The 25,128-nt window shown below is 45.6% G+C and overlaps 2 protein-coding genes across 21 annotated transcripts in view; both read right to left on the bottom strand.

The window, feature by feature from the left end:
* The window catches only part of sorbs2a (sorbin and SH3 domain containing 2a), a 35,470-nt gene that overhangs the window by 2,184 nt on the left and 8,158 nt on the right, over positions 1 to 25,128 (bottom strand). For 3 of the 20 annotated variants that reach the window (XM_057035116.1, XM_057035115.1, XM_057035114.1), the window contains 23 exons: positions 23,279 to 23,445; positions 18,052 to 18,107; positions 17,226 to 17,315; positions 15,859 to 15,885; positions 15,647 to 15,771; positions 13,962 to 14,354; positions 12,877 to 13,003; positions 12,550 to 12,725; positions 11,486 to 11,552; positions 10,962 to 11,012; positions 10,671 to 10,878; positions 10,409 to 10,523; positions 9,323 to 9,394; positions 8,087 to 8,143; positions 7,485 to 7,534; positions 6,561 to 6,736; positions 4,472 to 6,259; positions 3,532 to 3,695; positions 3,380 to 3,426; positions 3,087 to 3,201; positions 2,873 to 3,001; positions 2,583 to 2,777; positions 43 to 80 (listed from right to left, as the gene is read on the bottom strand). In XM_057035116.1, coding sequence (XP_056891096.1) covers positions 43 to 80; positions 2,583 to 2,777; positions 2,873 to 3,001; positions 3,087 to 3,201; positions 3,380 to 3,426; positions 3,532 to 3,695; positions 4,472 to 6,259; positions 6,561 to 6,736; positions 7,485 to 7,534; positions 8,087 to 8,143; positions 9,323 to 9,394; positions 10,409 to 10,523; positions 10,671 to 10,878; positions 10,962 to 11,012; positions 11,486 to 11,552; positions 12,550 to 12,725; positions 12,877 to 13,003; positions 13,962 to 14,354; positions 15,647 to 15,771; positions 15,859 to 15,885; positions 17,226 to 17,315; positions 18,052 to 18,061 — 4,220 coding nt within the window. In that variant the 5' untranslated portion in view covers positions 18,062 to 18,107; positions 23,279 to 23,445. Of the gene's footprint in view, positions 1 to 42; positions 81 to 2,582; positions 2,778 to 2,872; positions 3,002 to 3,086; positions 3,202 to 3,379; positions 3,478 to 3,531; positions 3,696 to 4,471; positions 6,260 to 6,560; positions 6,737 to 7,484; positions 7,535 to 8,086; positions 8,144 to 9,322; positions 9,395 to 10,408; positions 10,524 to 10,670; positions 10,879 to 10,961; positions 11,013 to 11,485; positions 11,553 to 12,549; positions 12,726 to 12,876; positions 13,004 to 13,961; positions 14,355 to 15,646; positions 15,772 to 15,858; positions 15,886 to 17,225; positions 17,316 to 18,051; positions 18,108 to 23,278; positions 23,446 to 25,128 lie in introns of those variants that run through there. The other 17 variants (XM_057035118.1, XM_057035120.1, XM_057035123.1 and 14 more) reach the window with 17 other exon arrangements.
* LOC130527048 (uncharacterized) lies at positions 591 to 2,576 on the bottom strand. Its single transcript, XM_057035136.1, has 2 exons — positions 1,597 to 2,576; positions 591 to 1,374 (listed from the first exon to the last, which is right to left on the bottom strand). The coding sequence occupies exons 1-2, from the start codon at positions 2,437 to 2,439 to the stop codon at positions 964 to 966; spliced, it is 1,254 nt and encodes a 417-aa protein (XP_056891116.1). The 5' UTR covers positions 2,440 to 2,576; the 3' UTR covers positions 591 to 963.

Genomic DNA, 25,128 nt, shown 5'->3' with positions numbered 1-25,128 from the left:
TGTGTGTAGATAAAAAGAATCACTGACTGGTCATGGACTTACGGGTCTCCTCCCCCTTGCAGTGCATCCTGAACTAACCGCTGTGGGGAGAACAGAGAACAAAATGTTAGAACCAAAACCTTTGCTCACAAATACTAAAGAGTTTTAAACAGTATTGAAAGGTATTCGTAAAATGTCCTTCCTGCACAGCCACTAGAGAACAGCTCAGTGTTCAAAGAAGACATGCCCCCTACCCTTCGGCCCCTGATAGGGGACAGGTAGGAGCGTCGGGACAAGATGGGGCTACGAGGAGGTTTACCGCCCACGATTGGATCCTGCTTAACAGGCAGAGAAGTGAGAGGCAACGGAGGCGTAATCTCCAAAAGTGAGCACACCGGCATGCTGCACACATGCAGCACGACAACATGCTGAAGCAGCAAACGGAGCAGAAGCTGCTCCGTCTCTTCAGGTCCACCGCAGCACTTAGAATCTAAAGATCTCAGCCGAGTTTCCTTAAACCAGAATCATCCTCTGAAAGCTCCACAGAAGTGAAAAATGTCTCCCAAACAGTTTTTGCCCTCTAAAACTACTGGAATAAAAGTGAAACAATGTCTAATAATCTTTTAATCGATCCAGATATTATGATCCAGATATTATGGCAGTGAATGTACTTAAAAATCAACAAAATGATTTGATTTCCAGACTTGTAATTACTGAATAATAGGTTAATTACCACACCCACCCACTCAATCATGCAGCCAAAGTTTTCCTTTAAACTCTCATTATACATGATTGTAGTTTTTTAATATATTCCGATCATTAGAAAGACTCTTAAAGTAAAAATAAATGCCGATAAACAACAAACAGCTACACAGCAAACGTTCATCCACACAAGTCCAAATATTAAGCAGGTGCAGGAAAAGCTCGTTGATTTTCAGCTGATGGATTAGTTGGTTCAATCCCATTCTCAGCTCTGCTGCGGCGTTAGAGAGGGAAAAAGATCAGATCGGCCTGGCAACACAGCTTTACCTTCACCCTGGGTGACCAGGGTCTGGGAGGGGGCAGGGTGGGGGGGGAGGTGGATTGATCTTTCTGTGACTCTGTGTCCAGAGGAGGGAGGAAGGGAGGCGGTGAGAGCGGTGGAGGAGGAGAGCTTGGAGGCAGCGGCCATGTCATGAGAACGGGGAGGGGCGGCGGGCGAGGGGAGGAGGGGGGGGACAGAGGGATGGCGCCGTGGTCCGGCTGTTGGGAGCGCGATGAGAAAGACGATGGGGGACAAGGGAGAGAGGGGGTGCAGCAAACAGACGGAGGTAACGAGGTCAGAGGTGGAGGCGTGGAAGGCGAGGGGGGGTCCTGGGGAGGGCGGCGAGACGTGGCGGAGGGAGAGACGTCGGCCTACGGAGGTAACGACACAAACCCGTTACAAAACTGAAGGTTTGGGGCAGCAGCAAGTCCAGGAGGAAGGTATGGAGGAAAATCACGTCTATTGTCACGTAAATATGTTAGGAATCCTCACACATCCGTCGCCATAGTAACCGTTACCCTCAACGACTGAGTGATACAGTACAGAACCTATTACTTTCCTCCAAGAACCGGGCAGCTCACACCATGCTCTACCTGCGGAGGCGCTCTCTCCCGGCAGCCTAGAACATCCTCCTCTTCCTCAATGAACAACTCGGTGTAGCTGCTTCTCTCCACCGCCGGCGCTCTCCGAGACTCCACGAGTCGCTCGCTCTGCGCTGCAGTAAAGCGGGAAAGCGGCTCCGCTCTCGCAGGTTGATGAGAGCGGACGGCACCCGCTGTGGGTCGAGGAGGTTGTTCTGGATTTGGATCAGAAACGCTTTGACAGGGCTCGACTACTCCGGCCTGGTCGTTACCGCTACGACCGTTAAGAATGGCGGCGGAGAGTTCATCAGAAGGGTCTGTCACCAGAGGATCGCGGGCAGAGGTTCTGCTCTCTGCCTGCTGGTTGAGGCTGTGCTGCGGACGGGGAGCTGGGGGGGATTTTACCGGGCCCACCTCTGTGCAGATCATCAGCTTTGGCTTAGAAATGTGGCGGGTTTGGGCCAAACCTTTGGCCCGTTGCCGAAAGGACGAGTCGGCCGATGGAGAACTGCGCAACAAATAAGGCAGCGGGGCAGAAATCTGAGAGAACTGACCCAAACTCTGCCGCCCTTGTTGGAACAGAGGAGTTCTAGAAACGGCCTGAGTCAAGTTTCTGTGTGGTGATGAGGGTGAAGGTGCCTTCAGGAAGGGTGTGAAGTCACTGGGCAGGGGTGGTGGTGTGGGGGGAACAGGAGTGGGCGTTAGAGAGTGGGTCGGGGTGGGTGTGGACGGGTCCAGAGTGAGGGACAGCCATTCGCTGGTGACAGACTGCAGGTCTGACCGTCTGGGCCGGGAGTAAGGGGAGGGGGTGTCGCGGGTCGTAGCAGACGGAAGCAGATGGTGGAAAGGCTCCATGGAGTGGAAAAAGGAACAAAGTGATTTATAAGAGAAAGTGGAACAGACCACAGCTGTTTACCAACAAGCACCCGAACTCAGGCAGCTCCCCTGAGCAGCTCCAGGAATTATGGAGCAGAGTTGCCATCAATCAATTCTCTTACCTTGGTGGGTGTAGAGCCGGGGGTTCTGTTGCCATGGTAACCTTGCGGGTCTATGTGGTGGGTGGAAATCTTGGATGGGGGGCGTTTGACAACGTCGACGTACGACACGGGAAAGATGCCCTGTTTGGTTGTGCCTGGGATCTTCCCCTCATACCAGTTCTGGTCCACCTGTCTTATCACAATTATTCTCTCGCCCTGAAGACGAAAAACCACATTTTTAATGACTAAACGGCCCAACTGCACTTGTCCAACGGCCGATGTTTCTGCCCTCGATCCTCTGCACCCGCTACCTTTCGGAGAGACAGCTCCACGTTGGTGTCAGCGTTGAAGTTATAGCGCGCAACGGCCTCTCCGATCTCTCTGACTTGAGCCGGGGGAGGAGGACGAATTGGTTGCTGCTTCTCTGTGGACGGCACCTTCTGTTTATGTGCACGGGAGGGGAGGAAGTGAGACAAACGCGTTCGGCTGTGCTGGGAAAAAAAAACAGCACGCGTGTGCATTGACCTCGACGTAGGACAACGGGAATATCCCGACGCGGCCCCGGAACTCTCCCTCATACCAGTTGTTGTCTATCTGCCGGATGATGTTCACAGCGTCGCCCTTCTTAAACGACAGCTCCCTGCGAAGCACATGTTTTCACAATGCCGGCAAAGTGGAGAGAAAATGGAAACATGCCGCAAGGAACCGGTAGAAAACAGTAGCCACCAAAGCAAGAGCCAAACATAATCAGCTGTAGCCATGCACACGTCAGAAAGACCAACATAGACTCGTGCATCACACTCATTTATGCTACTCACTTAGCTGACTGAGCCTTAAAATCATAAATGGCCCTCGCAGGCTGTTTCTGATGGAGGAGAGAGAACAGAATAAGTTGTGTCATCTGTTTATGGGAGACCTGGAGATGGAGAGTGAGAGAGCAAGTGAGAGAGAGACGGCAGGCAGACATTACCAGGCAAAACTCTGCTCTGCCCTCAGCAGTTTGATCTCTTTGTTGAGTCGACATATTTATGATCATTTGGAGCTCTACCTCTCTGTCGGATGCAGTCTGCGGTCTTCTACTCTGGAGTGTGTGTCGGCCGTCCATCGCAGAGTAACACCTCGAGACATCCTGGTCTGTGTGATCAGCAAAATGCAAACGGTCATGGAAACGATCACAGTAGTACAGCCGCGCCACGTGCGCGCTCATGACAGAAAAGGCTGGTTTGAGAACGTAATGAATGGTTCTGTGATGACAACATTCCAACAGATGCTGCTGACAAGGGAATGAAAGGTTGGAGTCAAAAATCGGCATTTTATTTGCATTTCAAAGGTACACAGGCGACACATGCAACCTTTGAAAATAACCGAACACACAAAATGAAATGAGGGGAATAAAGCCCAAAATATGACATAGTTACATACTTTGACATACAAGCATGTGGCTTTATGGGTGGGGGGGGGGGGGGGGGTGACGGGACAACAAAATGAATCCTAAAACAGTACAAAACAAAACAATAACAGACAAAATCACAGTGATATAATCTCTAAATTCTCAAATAATCAATCCATCAGGTCACGATTTAGCTTTTTCTGAGAATTTACATTACAGGGTCTTATGAAGGTAATCTTTTCAAAACCATTAAAGGACTGAGGTGCTGCTGTGTTTATTTTGAGCGATGAACACAAGGCTCCAAAGAGCAGAAGGGAAACTGTGGAATGTTCCTTTACGTGTTTTGTGCTGTGAATCTCTGAAATGAGTGGAACTGAAAAACAACTCAGCAACACTAGAGACCAGGTGTTTCTCTAAATGTGCAGAAATAAAAGAGTGTAAATCTAAATCCAGCTGTGAGTAACTACATGACAAAGAGTACATGTGAATATCTGAGGTGTTATGTGTGTTTGGTATCCACCTGAATAAAAGAGATCATTTCCATTGCTTTGCTCTTCTCCATATTCGTTATTGTTCGAGTTCTCAAAGTGGCGTCCGTAACAGGCACTGACTGGTGACTGTAACCGCGGCGATTGTAACCGTGACGAGGGGGAATCCCCTCTGTAAGAGGTGTAACCAGTGGGGCTTCCGTCAGAGTAGATAGCTGAGGAACTGTGACCCCTGTGCCAACAGTCCCTCCTGTCTCGCAATGAAGAGCTTCGCTCAGGCACGTTTGGGAGCAGTTCGGCCAGAATTCTTCTCAGAATACTTTCATCAGGTGGACGACTTCCTCTGTGGCCCCTCTCATTCTGAATGTGCTCATAGATGTCTCTCAAGGCTGCCTCCAGTGCTTCATAAATGGCCTGTTTGGACTTGGGGCGGCTACCTCGATCTCTCCTGCCAGAGGTAGGGGGGGAGCCCTTTTTCTTACGGAAAGGCACTGGGCTGACAAGGTAGGCCAGCTTGGACATCGCTTGCTGGGACTGTGAGTTCTGAGCTTCAGAGCGGCCGCCGCGGCTCTGGCGTGAAGGTCTCTGGAGGTCCTGGCGCGCGCGCTCTCTCTCGTGGCGAAGCATGGTCGTAAATCGCGTATAGGAGGCTGGGCATCGTCCTTTGCAGGTGCTGATGAGGTGGCGGTGTTGGTAGCCGTGGCTCTGACCCAGACTTTGGTGAATGGGGTGGTGGTGGTGATGGTGGTGGTGGTGACGGAGGTGGTGGTGAACTGTGGAGCCACACATGCTCTCGGAGGAGGTCAGTGAGCAATGGTCAAAGTCACTTTCGCTGCAGAAGGAGGAGCCCTCCACCTGTATGAAGTCACTGAGGTCTGAGGCAACAGCATCTTGTTCGCTGTCCGAGTAGTCTGGGTTGGGGGCTCGAGGGCCTTGCGGTCGGGGAGGAGCAGGAAAAGTCTGTCTGGGTCTGTGCCCTGGCTCTAGCCCAACCCGGGGCTGGCCCTCCGGTGGGCTGCGTGGTCGCTGCAAGTGAATCATGGCGTGATCTGTCCCGTTGTTATCCTCCTCAAGTAATGATTCTATGGAAAAACGTCTTTTTGGAAAACCCGGTGCGGCGCCACCACCGCTGCTGGCTCGAGACGAAGAACCACCCGGTGTAGTCGTACCTGAAGGCATCTCGTTATCGTCCAAGTTGGGCATGGATTTAGATTTAATAAGGCGCTCGTATTCAGAAATGCGATTTGGCACCGTATCCCGAGGCACTTCCATACCCCAAGGAGACAGGCGATGCCCATGAAGATGGGACTGACGTTCCAAGTCCAGGATACGCGCACGGACCGAACGGATGACATCGGACGGGATGAGCTGAGCGCGGTCAATCTGATGCATCTTGCGGTAGAGCTGAAGGAACCCTGGTGAATCGTGCGCCCGACGCCGGTGGAGACGAGGTAGCGAGTGAGTAGAGGAGGACCCGGTCAAACCTTTGGGATTCCCGTCGCAGACCAAAGACCCAGCGCTCTCGGAGCGGGTGGCCTGGTGACCCCCAGAACTACAGTGACCGTCGTTCAGCAAGTCATCACAACTGCGTGACTTGAGTTTGCCTGGGGAGGGTGGTGCCTTGTCCACATGACTCCACAATTTAGGATCCTGTTTCTTAGCCTGCCAACTGTTCTCAGAACAGGCAGTGTGCTCATAGGAGGAGCCGCCTTTTTGGCAGTCCTCATGGCTAGGGCTGGATGGAAGAGGGGGCAGAGAGGAGCCCTGATAAGGACCCTGGGAAGTCAGAGATTTTGAAAACATGTTGCATGCGTCCCCACCTTTCAGACGTCCAATAGAGAGCAGCGTGGTGAAAGAGAAGAAGGAGGAAAGCATGTTAAGCAGTAATACCCTCAAAAAGAGCGGAGGCATTGGGGAAAGAGGAGGAAGAAAGAAGGTGGTGCCGGAGGTTGCTTGGTGTTGTCTTTTTAGTCTACCCGTACCAAGATATCGTATACACCGAATGCACCGCAGATGACAAATATTTGGTGCTTTGGCACTGCAGTAACCATTCACAGATAAAAAGATGGGATCAGAGAGACACAAAGAGCAAAGGAGGTAGGTCAGTTTAAAGGCCTGTACCTTTGGCTCTGGAGGGGGACGAAGGTGAGGAACGTATCGCAGGTTTCTTTAAGCTGCTGCTGGGTCTATAGGCATCCACTTGTTTTGGGGAAATCCCACTTCTGTTCTGTGGCTGCGTATTCACTTGGGAACTAGATGGCTCAGACTTCCTTCTCTTCCTGTAATCGCCGGCAGCGCTGCAACAGTCACAAACTCACGATGAAAAAACAAAGCATAAAACTTCCGCAGACAATTAAAAACATTTTTACCAACACATGAAGAAATTCTACAGGATGTGTCCTGGGTTGCGTTAGATGGCTAAAACAGCTTACAGCTCAACCTGATTTTTTTGTTTTACAAAACTAAGATTAAAGATTTAAAGACTAAAAGAATGTTACTTTATCTTAATGCTTTTATAAGCTTCCGCACAGTGGACATTAAGCTCTTACATTTGAAATGAGGCAAGGGAACAACAAAGCAGTGCCAGTCCAAAATGTTGAAACCCATTTCTATTCAAAACAAATCCATTCAATGCCACTTAGATGACTCACATGGCCTATTCAGCACATCCCATTTCTGCCCTTTCTGCTCACTGAGGGAAATGTGACTGAATAAGCAGGCCACTGGTGAAAGGGAGTAGAACCAAAGGAGAAGGGGGTGGGGTAAGGAGTTGAAGGGCAAAATCAATAGGTTTGCTGGGTTAATTTATTCTGGCTCAGCTGGGGGCATCAAGATGCAAAGAACCCTGCCTTCTGTCACAAAAGCCAATAAAGAATAAAAATAATCCTGGCGATTCACAGGAACGGCTGGATGTGCGATTAGTGAACGAGCTGAGGCAACAACCAAAGGTTTTGCTTCTGTGCTGAATCACAACGGCCGCCACGGCTGAGAGGATGCTGAGAGGGAACGGGGACAATGCTGGGGACAACAAAAGGAAGAGCTTACCTTGCAGGTCTCTCTGGAGTCTTTTCTGCTGGAGGGATGTGCAGAGATGTCTGAAACAGGGCAGATGACAAACGGAAAGCGTGAGCTCAAGAACAAAGACGGGGGACAGAGCAGCTCAGAGTGCACAGCCTACATGCTTGTTGCTGTGCCACACTTAAAAGGTTCCCCCAGATTATGGTGAAATATGTTCTGGTTCCACACCTGGCTTATAAAAGGCCTACCAATAACAGCCAAGATCACACATTGCAGTGCTCACTTGAAAAGTGATAGAAAAGTTGGTTCAGCAAAGGATGGATGAGGGGTAAATGTTACACTGCAAAACCTGGAATGGACTTAGTGGAATGGATCTTACTGGCAAAGAATGGGTAAAATAGCCTAGGTGAAATATAGTCGATGCTATCAGCTGATCAAAAGCTAACGCTGAGGGGAGAAAAGCATTATGCATGTATGTTTAAACTTACAAAGTAACATCAAAAACAACTGAGATAATATTCAATACTGTGACAGAACTATTCAAAACCATCAGCTTGATTTCAGAATTCTATGACAGGTTAGACATTGCAAGATTAACATCAATATTACACTGGTGAATGTGAGATTACCTCAATGCGCCGGTGAGTGGAGATGTCTGGATTATAATCCAGCCGTTTTTTAGGAGGCTTGAGCCGCAAGCAGCAGCAGTGAGCAGGAGGAAGAGAGGAGGAGGAGGAGGAGGAGGAGGAATTGGAAGATGGTAAAAATGAGGTGAAGGAGGAGGAGGAGGAGCAGCACATGTGAAACCATGTGGAGAAAAATGTGGAGAGTGACACTCATTAGAGAATCTGAGTAACCAGAGGAGGACTAGTTCACAAACACTGCATGTGTGATTTGCATGTACGGCACACACGTGCACACACTGAACACACGCATTTGTTGGCCAGAACACACAAAAACCTGCAAAGTGGAAGACAAATAATGCCATCTGATGGATTATTTGTTCCTAACCAAAATACAATTTTTTGCCCGAAAAGCAAACGACTACCCTTGCAACACTTTCACACAACACACTCTCTCTCACAGTGAATTGAGCCTGTGCCTGTGAACCACACACATGCAGAGGGTGAGATAAAGCAGTGAAGCAGGAAGCAGAGTGTAGCGCACAGCAGACTGGTTATGAGGGGTGTCTACATGACTTAAAATTCATCTTATATTTTGAGGACTATTTCTGATGTTACCTCAACAGCATGGAGGCTGTCTACAGTCTGATACTCAAAATATTGCAGGTGAAAGAACTTGTAACATCTTTACCTGAACATTTTGAATAAGTCTGTGTTACACAACAGAGATACGTGTTTCGGATCAACCGGAAATGGAGAACTAGGTGCTGTTACACCCTACATCCAGAAGAGGGCACCAAACATCAAGCTTGCTAAAAGCAGACGAGAAGATTCCAATAGATTATTTAGATGGATCCAAAAGTATTATTGTATTAAAGAGTAAACAGGCTGGATTAAAGGATGGTTGTACAACATGTGGATATTCCCAAAAAATAAACCTCAAATGCACAACAATATTGGACTAACTTCAGTACAAAAGGTTTGTGATGAACATTACAGTGCCTGCAAGCTGCCAGACCAGAAGAAAACAGCGATGCAGACACACGGTGTAGCACAGCCTGTCACATGGGTGGGAAGAAGGTGGGGGGATCACAACACCCAACAAATATCACATGCCCAACTACAGCCCCACCAACTAATCTATCAGTGGAGAACATTAAAGAATCATCAAAAGGGTGAAGAAAGTGGGTGTTTGCCTACAACAGAGTTGCAGTTGCGGGAGCAGCTACGGCCCTGACTTACCGGCCGCCCAAACTCCAGCTCGGAAAAGAACTTATACCAAGGCTCGTTCTCTAAATCTATGTCATCATAGGTCTGGGAAAGCATGAGAGTGACAGAGAGGAGGTAGAAGAAAGAAAGGAAGTGTGGAAAGAAGTCACACACAAAGAGAGACATGTACCTCATGGTTAGCAATGGACGGTATAGGAATATGGGCACAGGATGAACCAGAATGAAGATTTACTAATGGCTAATGGGGATGAAAGAAAAGATGCAGAACCAGTTTTCTGCTGACAGATTTTGTGTCTCGTAATTATAGTAAATAATGTGTTATGCACTACATAATCAAACAAGTCACCACATAGTTGTCTAAAAAAAAAATCAATGTTTTAGCTGTACTGCACTGCTTTACTCTTGTCTACACATCCTAACCCATTTCCCACATGAAAATAGAATTTTCACACTACACACAACACAAATGTTATGTAGGCGATCTAATGTCTGCTCCAGAAAAAGACAATGTGGCTTCAAGACATTCAAGACATGGAAAACAGACACTGTTGGATTTAACTCATAGTCAGACGGACATTTTAGTGAAGAACAGAGTTGTCACAGGCCCATTTGGTATCTTGGGGGAATGGGCAAGACTTTACTACAGTACAGCAGACCACAGTAGATCACATTCACTAAAACATAAGCCTCACTGACTCTACTGCATTCCCTTTTTGTCCTCATGCATAACGTTATTGCTCGCCACAGTTATTACATCTCTTTGTCATTCCCCTCACAGCAAGTGCACAGACAGTGTGGTGTAGCAAACCTTGGTTTTTTTTTTAAACACCCACACTGTCTGGGGGGAAAAGTTCAGAATATGCAAATATATGAAAAACAGAAATGAGCAGAACTGAAAGATAAATACCAGCAGAGATGACTAATGTAACAGAAATATTCTGCTCTCATACCAGATTGGATGTGGCCCAGAGGTGCTTCAGTACATGGTACTGAAAATCTGGGGTAGTTCTAAACTCAAAAACTAAAATGCAATAAACAGTAAAAAAAAATAAAAACATTATATGTGATGAAATAGAATGTAGTTTTAACTATACTCACTGGTCTTTCATGCTCCAAAATAGAGGACTTTCCAGGCTCATACTCAAAAATACTCTTGGGCTCTGCGCGGTACTTTCTCGTGTCCACTTTCCTTTCAGGAGGTCCCCATTCATTCCTGGCACAACAAAACACAGAAACATCTCCATGACCCAAAAGACGTTCAGTAGTTCTATTAATCAAGTGTTTTGATTCACTGTTACAATCATACACGAGGTTCTGTGTTCACCTCACTCATCTTTTCTTCTTCTGTTGTCTAACTTACATGTCGGGCAAGTCCTTCTCTCGATCGCTGTCTCTGGCTCTCATTTGGAGGAGGGATGGCATCGGCGGCGGCGGCGGCGGGGGTACAGGTGAGGGCGATGGGTCCCGGAGGCTGCCGTGGTCCGAGTGGCTCTTGGCGAGCGGTCTGTAGGTGTGCGTCCTGGGTGCAGGGTGTGACATGGTGGTGTTGGACAGGCTGTGGTCATCTGCTTCACATGGGCGAGAGACAACAGTGAGTAAAGGAAGCAGGCAAGTCGACGGCAGGTGAACTGGAAAGCGGTTTCTCGCTCACCGTTGTTTATGACTGCGTATGTTGCACTGTATGTGTCAGAATAGTCATCATCTAGAGGAAAGAACAGTCATTCAGATGCAGAATTCTGCCGTTTCTCCTCCAAACAGTTTTCCGACAGTCACCATTCTCCAGCAGTATAAAGCTATTATAAATATTGATCGTGGATGAGATCCGTCAGAAAGACATTCCAAGGGCACACGCTGATGTGAATGTGTGTGCTGTAGCAGAAGGTCCCAGAGCAATTATGAACAAACAAGCCTTGTGCTGTAGTCTGCCAAGCCAACAGAAATAAAACAGATTCCCCAGAACAACGTGTATTTGTTGGAGGCTTCCCTCAGTTCGTCCTCTTCTAATGAGTCCTGGCTTTGGGATTCTCGGGCATATTTGGTTCAACAAAAACCAATACAGTCATCCAAGGACACAAATGACTGCACGCCTGAGCAACTCTGACTAGAACATCCCATTAAAATAACATCAAACAATAGCAGAGTGACGCTGTTCTGTGTCATCTGGCACAGACTCACCTGCTTTATGAACCTTATGGATCTGCTTGAACATGGTTTTGTACCAGTCCTTTGGCCTATCCACTGTCTGCAGACAGAAAACATCATCAAGGAGACTCACAGGCAAAATAAATTAGAGCAGCGAGGTTAAAAAGGTGATCCTAAAAATATAAAATACAAAATCCTCTTTGCGAGAAGGAGAAGATGAATGAACTGTTTGTTTTAAAAAAATGTTCTTTGGACCTGGAGTCACAGTTTACAAAGTCCATGTAAGGAAATACAATCAAGATGATTCAGTGAAAAACAGGAAGTGAACAGATGTGCATGCAAACACCCTTTATCCATAAATGTCCTCATAGGCAAATGTCTGGATACTAATCGAGGGCAGCTCCACAAACATGAAATAAAATCAGACAAAGTAAAGCTGACATTACAAAGAGACTAAATTACAAACAATTTCAATGGGTCTTAAAAGGTCAGTCAAACAACATGACACATTCAGTTTTAGTGGTCAGAAAATAATATATTTAGCTATAAATCACTAATAATATTATAGTGAACAATAGCATGTTGTTTATTTATGTGTGGGAGATGGTTTTGCTTAGCAGAAGTCTCAGAAACATTGTATCAACAAATCCACAGTGGGAGAGCTGGTGCTCTGCCCAGTATGTGTCTCTTTGTAGAGAAATTATAGATATAACAGCCACTTCAAAAAGAGCCATTGCAAGGCCCAGAGACTTAATCCTCTCTCCATTCAGCTGCTTTAAACACCGAGGCTGAACATTGGTCCCAGAAAAGATATCTTGGCACTACAGTGAAGGAGTGTGTGACTGAGCCTGATGTGTTGGCATAGACACGAGAAGGGCCAATTACCACTTCATGCCATGGTTACCAAATAAAGTGGCCACAAAAATGTTTGTCTGCTCAACAAGGAGCAATCTGTTTCCTCCTGTCCTGATTTTCTTTTTCTTTTCACCTTTTGCCAACTCCCATTCTGCCTTTACTTTTCTTATTCTTTTGACATAAACTTTAAAAAGTGGGGAGATCCGGGGTGGTTCTGCGATCATCTTTATCAGACAACTTACTGTGCGGATGGCGATGGGGATGCCAGAATCATCCACAGGGCCAATGCCTTCATAATGCGGGGCTTTAATGACCGACACCCTCTTCTCCTCTTCGGAGAAACGAGCGATGGGCACCGTGCTGCTGACGCTGATGAGGCCGGACAGCACAGACTCTCTGGTTATCGACTCGCTGCCCTCTGGAGATGAAAACAACAAACGCAAAATGATTCCAGGCATTTGTGTGCATAGAAAGAAGTGGTTTTAAGTACTCGTGTTGTGTGTACTTGTGTGTTATGTTTCTCGAGCTTGATTCAGTTGGCATGAAGAAACAAAAGATTTGCCACTCACCTGAACTCCTGCTCTGTCTGTGGAGGCCTGTGCGGAGTGAGGTGGGAGGAGGCGGGTAAGATGGGGGAGAGAGGGGCCTCTGTTGGTGGCTAGCACTTCCATTCATAGCGTGAGAGATGACCTGGCCCTGCGAGCGGCCCATAAGCCAGAAACAAACAATGAGTCCTGTTATTTTGAGAAAGAGTTCTGCTCTGTCCTACAGCATTTCCATAAATACACACTTAGTTATAAATTTGCTGTACATCTTTTAAAGAGAGAAACGGAGCCAGAAAATGAATGCACACAAGAAACACAAACTGAGATCAGTTAGTGAAGGGAATCAAAATCAATACTGAATTAAATCATAACAGTCAGGAAAAACTGGGAGCAACAAAGAAAATCTTTAAGATTCATTCAAGGTTAGTTGTGACATTTATAAGACAACACAGTGCATTCAAACTGGGAAGCCCTTTGGTAGAATGCTCTACCATTAAACATGGGTTTAAAACTCAACAGCAGGGGCCCTAAGTGATGCCACCAGGCATGTGTCCCAGACTAAATACTGTGCCCCAACACATCCTGTGTTAACACATCTTGTGTCTGCTACAGCCCTGCTAGCTGCTGGACTGACTATGCATCATGTACAGGAGCAGTGTACTGTTTGTAAAGGCTACCTTGTTTAATTTTGGGCACAGAGCTGCATTCAAATGGATAATTAATTTTACAGTTTACAGAACATCGCTTCTGTTGTTGCAAACATCTTTAAAGAAGAAACTACAATCTGATCTGGCTTTCAGTATTCAATAAGTTTTTTTTGTTTTTTTTAAATTGGCCTTGAAGAGAAAAGATAATTCCAACCCAAACCCACATAAAACAAATGCAGACAAGCACAGGAGGACAGTTCTAACAAGTACAGACATTAACATAAAGGAATTAAAGTAGGCTGACATTTCATCTTTTGTGCCAAGTTAGTTGAAGTCAGGGGTTAGTGAAAGGTAAAACAAGTGTCGGAACAGTGAAGATTGGCTTCAGTCATCCAAATGAGTAGGGAAAGGAGAAGGTTTCTGATGTTGGTAGTGACGTGTTAACGTTGCTGAGATAATTACATTAGTGATAGTGGCTGCGGCTGCGGTTGAGGCTGTTAGCGCATCGTCAAGACCAGCAGTGGATGTGTAGGCAGAGACATGGCTCAGCGTGGGCGATGGTGTCGCTGAGGCGCCGGGTGAGTCCAGGCTACAGATCTGAAGCTCATCCAGCAGACCGGCCGTGGACGATGAGTAGTGGCTGAGGGCTGACACGGTCACAGGGGAGGCCAAGGGGGACACGCAGCCGCTGACGTTTGCTCTGCTTACTGTATGGGCCATGCTGGCAGCTCCGCTAGGAACATACGGGGTGGGCGATAGAGTCTTGGGCATTAGACTCGACAGGTAGTCGAGTGATTCTGAGCTGTGGTAGTGATAGGGGGAGTGCCGTGCAGCAGGGTCGGGGGAGGAGGGCCCCTGGTTTTGAAAGGAGAGGGAGTTTGTTGGAAGAGGACAAGAGGAGGAGAGTGCTTAGTGACATCACTCAGTGGCCACGCTGTCACAAAGGATGCATGAAAAACAACACGTGAGGCTAACAGGTGACATGTCGCTGCATATCATCTTCCGAGACATGACTGATGCTGTGAAATGAAGAAGCTCTGTTAGTTTGAACTCAGGCGAAGGCAGCAAAAACACAGCAGCACAGGTATAAATCAAACGAAACAACAGATTACTGCTCTACATGACTACCGTTAGTTTGGCTGCCTGGAGAGCGGCATGAAAACATAATAAAGGTCAACAAACACGGCTGCCACATGCATGTAAAGCTCTGCTGGTTCTATGGAAGTCCAAACTCTTAGACACTCATGGGCAAAACAGATCATTTCATATAACTATGTACTGTACGTTTGAGCTTTAGAGCTGTTGTGGTACTTCAATGACCTTAACATGACCCCTGTGTTTTACTTTGAAGTATGTATTCACTTATGTACCAACAGTTCTGCAGGAGAGGGTCTCGGCGGAACTGCGGGAGGCTCCTTCCTTATCTCCACCTGGGGTGGAACCAGGGTTTGATTTGGCGATTGATCTGGGACCTCCACTCCCACGGCATCGCTTGACGTCTCTTGGCATTTTAGATCGGCGCCGCCCAGGTGGACAGAAAGTGAGGCTGTTTTTGTTATGGGCGAGGACGGGGTGGGATCTTTTTGTGGAGAAGTGGAGGAAGGTTGAGAAGGTGGAGCCTTAATGTGGGGGTCAGGGTAAGAGTTGCAATGATCTGGAGGGTCAGGAATGGCTATGGGGGTCAGTTTAAGGGAGGACACCTTCCGCTCTTGGGTCTGTGTGTTAGAGGCAACACTGCAGTTGTTATTATTGGGTACAGTGAGCTGCTGAAGCTGCTGGATGGGGTCCGCACTGTTTTCAGAGTAAGAATAAGAAGCCGTGCTGCTTAGAGTGTAGCTCTCTTTCAAAACTGCTCTCTCGTTCTGAGTGAGTGTTAGTGTTCCGGGGCTGAAGTCATTAGCCAGGGCAATAAGAGAGTGGAAATCTGGAGGATTAGTGCCAGTGGGTGAGAAGTGGAAACTTTCTCTCCTGGGAGGGGGCAAAGGCACGTGATTGATATCCTTATCGGCCAATTAGAATGCAACGAGCGGGATTAGGTTCCAGCAAAACAACAAATACAATCATCAGTGCAAACATCGATTGCTCTTCCTGAAGAGGTTTTTATGAAAATAAAAAGAAGATATGTGGGGCAGAGTAGGATTTCTTACCTGCGTGGGCGACTTTTTGTCCTGCAAATTGGGTCTGACGCTGCGGAAGCCTTTAGCAGCCAGAGAGGAACTGCTGGCTTCTCCATTCTTAAGGCCATCTGTTACACTGTGTGAGCGCCAAGACTCTGAAGATGAAAAGTTGTTAATATCCTGAACAGTAGGTGTTTTATTGCCAAGGACGGGTCTCATAAAACCATATAAAGCAAACTTACCCAAGTCTGCCGAGTGAGAATCACTCCCTGAGAACACAAAACACTAGTGTTAAGAGATGCTTCTGAACCACTTAAGTACAACAAGAAGATCTAAATATGACAAATTATTAACAGGGTTTTTTCATCACCTATTTAGAGTAATATATATTGTCAGGAAGAAACAAAAATAATGGCATTAAGAGAACAGAAAAGAAGAAGAAATTGTCAGGAAGACCATTAAAGCTTGCACAGCTGGTCAGATCTCAGTTGTCTGCATAACTTTTAACCAATAGGATGCTGAGAGCAAAGAGAAACTACCAGAGATAAGTGACAATTAAAATTCTTATCACAAATCATTTGTTTTGTTTAATATGCTTTCACATATTCTCTGCAAGCTGTGCTGGTTTCCTCTCATTTTGAATGTCTCCGGTAATTGATTCCACATGGTTGTCTTATTTTAGCCAGCGTGCTGCCAAATAGACTGCTAATTTCACCTGATGCAATTGGGCATGAGGGAATGATTTAATTCACAGCATTTCAAAACACTCTGCATGTGTAGAACCCCACAATGCAGTTTGCAGAGTGTAGACTATAATTCTAGCAATATAAAACATGAATGTGGAGTGTTTTTCCCAGTCCAGAGATGGTCCAGGTTCTCATGGGGTCATTCAACTGTCAGAAGTGTTATAATGTGACCTAACAGGAAACATATGACACATACAGGCATTTATATTAATAAAAGAAAGCAGAAAGTGTTCTTTAACCTTCTACCAGTCATGGAAAATTCTTAATGTATTTATCTTAACCTTTATTTATAATAAAAAAATTGTTTTGGAGGGGCTTGTAAATAAAGATTAAGTGAAATTCTGCTTTGGTGGTGCTGAGAGGAAGGATGGAAGGAAAGAAGGAAGGAAAAATAAGCTATTTTAAGCAACGCGACAGGCTCAGAGAAAATTTCCTGATTCACAGAGACATCATATTCGCAAAACCCGTGTCGTCGCTAGCCGTGTCCAAGATCCGTACTGACATCGGAGAGAGCGAAGCGGGGGAAAGAGCGAAAAACACCGAGGAAATGCAACAGGGCAAAACTAACGTACAGAGGAGAAATGGCAACAAGCAGCGTTAGCGTCTGACATATGAGAGCTCTTAGGAAGATTAACAACAGCAAAAGGATGACTGGTGACTGATTAAGACCAGCAAACGGGCAAAGAAAATGTGATTAAACAGAAATAAGATGATGGACAGAGCAGCCTGCACATTGCTTAAACAGCCACAATTTGTAACAACATAACAAAGAAGCTGTATCAGATGAAGCTCCTGTTTTCAGAATTACCTGGTTTATGCTTTTCAGATATATTATGAGCATGTGTTTTTCACAGTGTTAGTACCTGTAGAAAGGTTTGGTGAGCTCTGGACTCTCTTCATGGGAGAGAGTACGACTGACACAGCCACACTTTTGCGAGAGAATCCTCCGCTATCTGAGAAATCATACTCGAGCAGGTGATCATCGGTGCAGAAGCAGCAACGGCACACATGCACATGCATAGAAAAAGACACCAAGATGCAGAAATATGTCCAGCCAGAAGCATAATGCAAATTCTGGAAGCACAGCACATGCTTTTAATGAGCCTGCGTGAGCTCTGGGTCACTGATAATAACCACAGCCACAAGATTTCAATGGAAATGGAAAGCTGGAATGCATTATTGTATTGATTTCTTTAGATTAAAATACAGCTCATTTAAAATCCCGGTCTGGCTGGGTTATTGATGATGTGACACATCCATCAGCAAAGATCTGATTTCATTCGTATTATTTATATAACAACTCCTCTTCCTGTTGTAAAAAATTACCTCTCAACAACAACGGCGGCCCTTTCTTTTGTCCTGTCTTGTGTGAAGCCTGCTTTGGCACTAAGAAGGCTTGTGGAAACCATCCAGAGGCTTATTACTCATCATCGATTTTCTCACTAAAATACACACTCGGGATGTCTGCCAACATTAAGAAGGAGCCTCACAGCCCAACATGGATACTTCAGGTCACAAAAAACCCAGACTGAGACATGGACCAACACCGATCCCGTCAGACTGGCTCCGAATTAGATCCAAGTCTGTCGTAGAGGGAAACCGCACAGGCTGGTGCAGCTTTTAAACAGCCAGATGGACGCACTTGTACTGTACAGTGTCAAATATGTGTGAGAAATACAAAATACATACCTGTATTCATATTGAATAGCTCTTCTTTTTGATCTGCGGCAGCAGGATCCGCTTTCCTAGAAAATACAAGTATGGATATTTTATTTTATACAATTTTTTTTAAAACCAACAGACAAACTCAGCGACCTTTTGGACGAGGACATGTTGGAAGATTGCAGCTTGATGGATATGAATGACGTGCGCGTAGTTAAAACGCCGGCGGAACAGGACAAACTGTCACTGTGTGAATTCATCCATGTCGTCACAGGAGTTAGCGTGTATGAACAACAGTAGCCGCATTAGGGATCAAACGTGCCTGGAATGTAACCATCACAAACAAAGCTAACCTCCGCACACATGCCAATTCTCCTCAGAGGAATCTGGAATGTTATGCTCAGATAGCTTCAAAAGTTTAGCTATGGAACTCTCAAACGGTACAAGCAACAGGGATGTAAATGTGCGTTTTAACAAGTGATACTGGGAAAAATACAGTAAAATACTTTTCTTAGTCAGACAATTCTAATAACATATTCAGTCGCCAGTGATTTATACTGCAAAGGCTTCGTAAGGACAGCTGCTTTAATTCATGGAAATTCTTGCTCACAACCACACTGATGATGCGAGTGACATTTTCTTTCGCTGCTCTCGCTCCACGCTCAGCATCAAAGTCCTGATAATTGCAACAGCCATTTCCCAGGGCTTATTTTGGAAAAGGCATGCAACCGTATCCCGACAAGAATGTGTAAACTGCTTCAGCAGTTGCGTGTGGTGATGAGTGGCAGTAGAGCCAGGACATAACGGCAACACGCATCTGAAGGCGACAAAAATTTTAATGACTCTTTTTGCACGAGAGACGTAAGATCCCCTCGTTATGTTCAAACGCCGTCTGCTTTCTTTTGTGAATCGTTGATTTATTTCTCTACATTCCCACAATCAACACAATTTATCATTCAATGCATTGCCGTTTCAAACAAAGCTACTGATGAAGAACATGATGTGGAATTACTGGGCTACATGCAGCAATGCATCGTGGGACACTTTCAAGACCCAAGACTAATTCCTTACACTCATACAGTATGGCCTCATAAATCCATCTGTAAGAAACACACACACACACACACACACACACACACGCACGCACGCACTGTGGGGTAAATCATGAGCCTGGCGTCGCAGACAGTCGGCGTCCGAATGATAGTCAGATTATAAACAGGATCATGTTTCCTGGGGACAGATTGGTGGCGACGCTGCAGCTGTGGCTGTGGTGTAATGTTATGACTGGTCACTGGAAGAAAACCCGACAGCCCTAACACTTACATGCAACTCAGACTTGATCCATGTGGAGACGTTTTAAGCCCTTAAAAACAGGAATCCACAAAAAAACTCTCATCTAAAACGCTCCGAGCAGGAATTAGCTTCAAGTGCTTTGCTGTGATTTATCCAGAAACCGTAATTTAAGTAACTGGTGGGCAACTGTGGAGACAAAAGCATGCAGAATTGTAACAGCAGTCAAGAGCTATAAGCCCCCGTAAGCTACAACGGCCAGCACCACAAGCTTATCATGTCTCATTAGCCTGTTAAGTGACCCACAGGGACACATTCAGTATATATCAGAGGACTGTAATAACGACAGTAGGAAGCTTCTATCGTGAGCATTTGTTTGAATCCTCCCAACCACAGAAAGGTTTGAACCAGACAAACAACTTCGCAGGAATTCAATTATAAAGGTGTGTGCGTGATTCCGTTTGTGCTATTTTGTGACATGTGGAAATATGGAGCCCAGACAGTATTGTGGAAGCAAAAGAAAGGAAGGAAAGTAAAACCCAAACATGCCATTAGCTCTGGCTGTTTGCCTTGGCACAGACAAAACAAGTGTCCGAACCCCCCCCCCCCAGTTTTACCCCCCGATGAGATAACCTGTGATTCATTTACAGAACATTTTCTCACTGATTATCCATTATAATCACTCTCTACTTTGAGGACTCACATATTTTTCCTTGTATTTCCACATTCACACACTCATAAAGGCAGAAAGCACATCAGCTGAGCATGAAGGTACCAATTATCTGAGAGTGAACAGTGGAAGGAGATAAGCTGACTGTGGTCCCAGAGGGCGTGACCCTGAAGTGGTCACTCAGACTGAGACACAGTCACAGGATGTCAACAGATTAGGCTGCTTAGCCAATCTATTTAAAGAGCAAAGCAATAAGTCATCAGATAGCTGCTTTCACTTCACTAAAGAAAAACACTATGAAAGAAAGTGCATTGCTACCAAATACCAGTAAATTACCTGAACATATCAAGCCTGGTGCTGTTACTATAGGCCCCAAAGAGAACAATCCCCCCCTTCAACGCGGCAACAGTTTCCCCAGTGACCCAACATAAATATCAACCAAAATGTGGCAGGCAAATGTCAAGCCAAAAAAGGCAGAAATGAGAATTCCTTCATTCCATTCCTCCAATTGCTCAGTTGGGGCTTTGGTGTTTTATTTGTGCATTTTTGTGGTCGTGTGGGAAGTGTGGGGTGTGGTAGGAATCAAAACAAGAGCCCAGGCACAATCAAGCTCCATCCTGCATAGGAAAAGGGAGTATCTTTACAGCATTATCATGTATTTAAGTCACAATTCAAGGTCACACAGTAGTGACTGCTGCATACATAAGCACTTCTACTGGGTCTAACACTGAACATGCATATTCAATAAAAACCCTCTTAAATCTAAATGCTTTAATTCTTAAAATGTGATCTAATGCACACAGCGTCAGGGTGCATTTATGCCCTCATCAGACAGTTAAATCCTTTCCTGGAGACTTCCAGTATGAGGTGTCAAAATCCAGGATGTTTATCCAGCTTATGTCCTGGGTCTTTGCCAAAACGGTAAATACCAGTCAAAAATACAGATAAGTAATTTGGAATGAAACAACGGCGCTGTAATGCAGCTTACTGTGGGATGCAGGACTATTTTACCAGCGGCGCCGTGTTTTACCACCGCATTCATGCCACTAGATGAACAACCACCAGTTATCAGACTTGTTTGTTCAACCTTGCCACTCATTAGCAGACCCCCCTCTGGCTGTGTGAATAGATGGGGAAGGTCAATACACTGACCCTGGCTGCCCACTCTCTGTCCACGCTGAAAACAACAGGAGCCCATGTGTTCCGCAGATTGCATCACAACGCTGCTAACGAGCCTTGCCATTGGCCCAGAGCGCTAATGCAATTATGCAATACCAGCGCCGACACTTTGAGTCAGGGTTATGGAGGAAGACGATGATTGGATGTGACAGATCGCGGGTCTGTTAAGGTGCCCTTACTATACAGAACCAGGGAGGCATTCATGGTATAGACTGATATAATGAGAGGAAATCTGCCAGCCATGCATCTAAAAGGAGAAATGAAAATGCCAAAAAAGAATATTTTACATAAAAGAAATGTAGAAAGGGAGCCAGTGGCTATTAGGATGTAGTGTTACATAATCTGTCTGGAAAAACTGCATCACCCGGTAACACCTCGAGAGCTGCTATAGGGAAGGGATGTTACACAGGCCCGATTTAAAAGGTGGGACAGCACTTTCTGCACTCAGCACCCGTCTGAGTTTAAGAAATAAAGCCGGATTTACCTAAACATTTAACAGGAAAACCATAGCTGAAGCATACCCACTGTTACGCAATGAAATAATTAGACAGAATCATTCCAAATATTTTAAAAAGGCTACTTTGACTTAATGGGTACGCTAAAACGGAGCACCTAATCAGCTGTGGGTGAGATTGCATTCCACGTACATAGCCCGGATTCCCCAGGTGGCGGTGTTAAGTGTCGGGCATGAAGATAAGAGGAACTTGATTAGCAGGGGTGCTATATTTGCTGCTATTAGACGGGACCTTTTCCCCTCCAAGGTGCTCTGGAAGGATCCGTCTGAGAAAGTTCAGAACATTCTGGGTGCACGGGAGTAGTTTTGGGAACACATCCCTAGATGGACTGCAAACCACAAATGCTATTAGCTGTCAAATGTGCTTCCATTAACGGTTTTGAATGTGACTATAATTGAGCATCAACTGTTTAAAGTAAATATGATACAGTGCATTCTTAAAGTGCATACAGCTGCATCTTTCAAGAGCATTCATTCACGCAGGACTGTTTTTCAAGCGTCTGCTGCCGTTTGCTGCAATTGTGACTCAAAGTTCCGAGCAAATACCCACTATCAGGAAAGAATGAGGAAGAGGAGGGAAAAGCAGACCGAGGATGCTGTTGTCAAACTGACTAAATACCAGTGTAAGTATCCAAAACAAAGTGAAATACAGCCTTTACATAACACACAAATGAAACAAGGAAGCCTTTTCTAAAGATTTACAGGTATTACAATGTGTTATTCAAACATTCTTAATCTCATATTTAAACCTAAAAAAGGCCAAGTGAAGATTTCAGAGAACAGAAATGCATTGGTGTATTTCAGCACCATGCTAGAGACTGAGGCTGGGAACCGCCCCTTTCTGTGCTCCCAGGGGGTCTGTGTGACATTCCACAACACCTCCGAGACTGGCTGACCAGAGGAACTGGTGCATGGCTTTTGTTTAATGAGAAAGAAGAAACCATGAAAGTACGTGTGTAACCAGAGAGGCAAAGGTGTCTAAGGCCTCCAGGAAGGAGGAGATTGAGGGCAGAGTTCCAGTAAGGTAAACAGGTAAAATTTGAAATTTGTACGTGCCCAAAGACATAGACCCAATGGAAACCGAAGAGGTGCCTTCCTCATGGATAAAAACCCCAACAGCAGAGGAATAAAGCACACCAAAGTGGGATTGATTTTATTCTGCTGGTTCAGAAGAGGCAGACTCTTTTAGTTGACACAATTTCGAAGGAGCACCCTCACAAAACGACCAAAAACCTTACTCTCAGTCTATAATTGTGGGCTTTGGCAAGACAGATGAACAGGTTTCTGTTTTGGTGTTATGGGCTGTAAAATCTATTCACATCTCTTCTAATTTGTACTTCCTTTAAAGCATAGAGGCCATGATAGACTAGTTTATAATATCTATTTTTCTAAAGCATCAGGCTGTGAGATAAAAGCAGTAAAATTGAACTAAAATACCAGATTTTTATTATTTAGCGGCACAGCTCTCTATTATCCTTCCATTCATTTTTTCTTGATAATTCATAGAAAACAAGATTTGAATTTAAAATCATCTATGAGACACAAATAACCTTTATAACAGCTGACCTTTGAACCCTATGCAGAGGAATTCAGACTCTTACCTTCATAAAACCAGAATACTTGGTTCAGAGTGAGGCTACAGGTGAGCTGTGAGTCCAAGTTCCGTGAGTCCAGTACTGATTTGCCTTTTTCCTTCCTCTTCCTCCTGCTCGGGATGAGTCTCCCCCCCCGATCGAGCCTTATTTCCAGAGCTTACTCCCTTAAATGCCTGGGATAGACAGAGACAACAGAACAAGGAGAAAGTTTGAGAGCCAAAGTGAGGGAGTGACAGAGAAAGAGAGTTGCCCGTTTGGGTGAAGCAGTGATCATATACGGCTATTTTCAGATCAGGCATGCTCCTCTATGAGACTGGAAAGTTACCCCCCAGTGTATATGGGTGGGGGCTAAGTGACAGGGGTGACTATCTCTATTTTACCACGCGCACACATGCCACAGTGCGTGCACAAGGTAAGGCACGCAAAGGTGGACTATTTAAAACCAAACATTCGTCTACAAAAACCGATGTCATTCAGTGACATCTGAACTAAACTCTGAAGCGTTCATTTTTATTTTAGCTCAATAAACAGGTTGCATAGTTGGGGGGGGGGAACAGTGGTTTCAAGAATATTTCTGACGGAATAGCTATGGGAGCGGGGGTGTCTCTCACGCCCAGCTCATTAGATGGGCAATGTAAAGTGGACTTCTTCACAAGGAACCTGACAGGAGTGTCAAATGGTTCTCACATGAGGTTTCCCGCCCTTCCCATTGTCGACACTGCCTGTGAGGGCGTGCTGATGTGCATATGCAGGCGTATACGCACCAACTCTTTTTCACAGATAAAATATGTGCAGTGTACGTCACGCCGGCCCGTAAAAACACGGACCAATTACGCGTCCGCTCACGTGTGTCCTTAAAAATTTTACTGCTGCGCAACCCATACGGGATCGTATATTTCTGGAAATGACCACACACATACACACACGAGCTGAATATACATGGCCGGAGGAGGTCAGCCAGAAGCACCTCTAGACCCCAGTCTCCCTGCTATTCCCAGAATGATGACGTAACTACTGCTATTAGCATCTCAGATTTAGAACCTGGATACCTAAAACCAACCAGGCAGCTACTGTGCAAAAGTCTTTTTTGGATCCCTTTCACATCCTGCTTTCACACCCATAAACAAAGCAGGAAGAAGAAATAAATAGGAGACAACGCACTGCAAGAAGTCTTTTACCGATGAGGATAATGTGGTCGGGATGTTGATCGGTCTTAATTCAAATATAACGTAATTAGATCCTCCCGCAGATCCTGTTGTTGTTGTTATTACATGTGGATGACAGATCTGACTGAAGAGAGAAAGCACCCTGTCAGCACCTGAGACCCAACAAAGATCTGGAACACGGGGCAGCCATTCCCAAACAAAAAGCTTTTCCCCAGATCAGGAATCCAACGCTTGATTTTGCCTTTAATGATTGGATTGTACAACAAATCAAACCAAAATGAGACAACGGGCCTTTAAGGGTGATAAAGTATCAGAGTAAACTATTTTTATAGATACTGACACACAATCAAACACACAGTCACTTTGACGTATGAGCCAATCTGGACGGCGGCGGCAGTGTCGACATGCACACGCCCGTACAGTTTCAACACCTAATTCATTATCAGCTCCTGCAGGACCCCACCGTTCCCAGTTGAGTAAGTGGGGGGTTATAAAAAGCGCCGTACATGCACACATCAGTAAGTGACACTTAATGGAAAACACTTAAAACCTGGGAGCAGGTCATGTATGTGCCCAAATATTCTGCTCACAATGGACCATTAAGGCAATAAGACCTGGAAATGGAAGTTTCTCTATCGGCTCCTCAAAAAAAAGTCCTGGCACAATTTTTTTTTTTTTTAAAAATCACTT

This window comes from Takifugu flavidus, chromosome 6, assembly GCF_003711565.1.
Source record: "Takifugu flavidus isolate HTHZ2018 chromosome 6, ASM371156v2, whole genome shotgun sequence".
In the NCBI taxonomy this organism is placed as follows: Eukaryota; Metazoa; Chordata; class Actinopteri; order Tetraodontiformes; family Tetraodontidae; genus Takifugu; species Takifugu flavidus.
Note: the sequence above shows the minus strand (reverse complement) of the source record. Positions and strands in the feature narration are given on the sequence as shown.

What these genes read in the sequence shown, in the direction of transcription:
- LOC130527048 (XM_057035136.1), bottom strand. Translation starts at nt 2,439, where the DNA reads ATGGAGCCTTTCCACCATCTGCTTCCGTCTGCTACGACCCGCGACACC. An exon ending in GGGAGAGAGCGCCTCCGCAG is followed by an intron (nt 1,375 to 1,596) that starts GTAGAGCATGGT and finishes TTACCTCCGTAG; the next exon opens with GCCGACGTCTCTCCCTCCGC.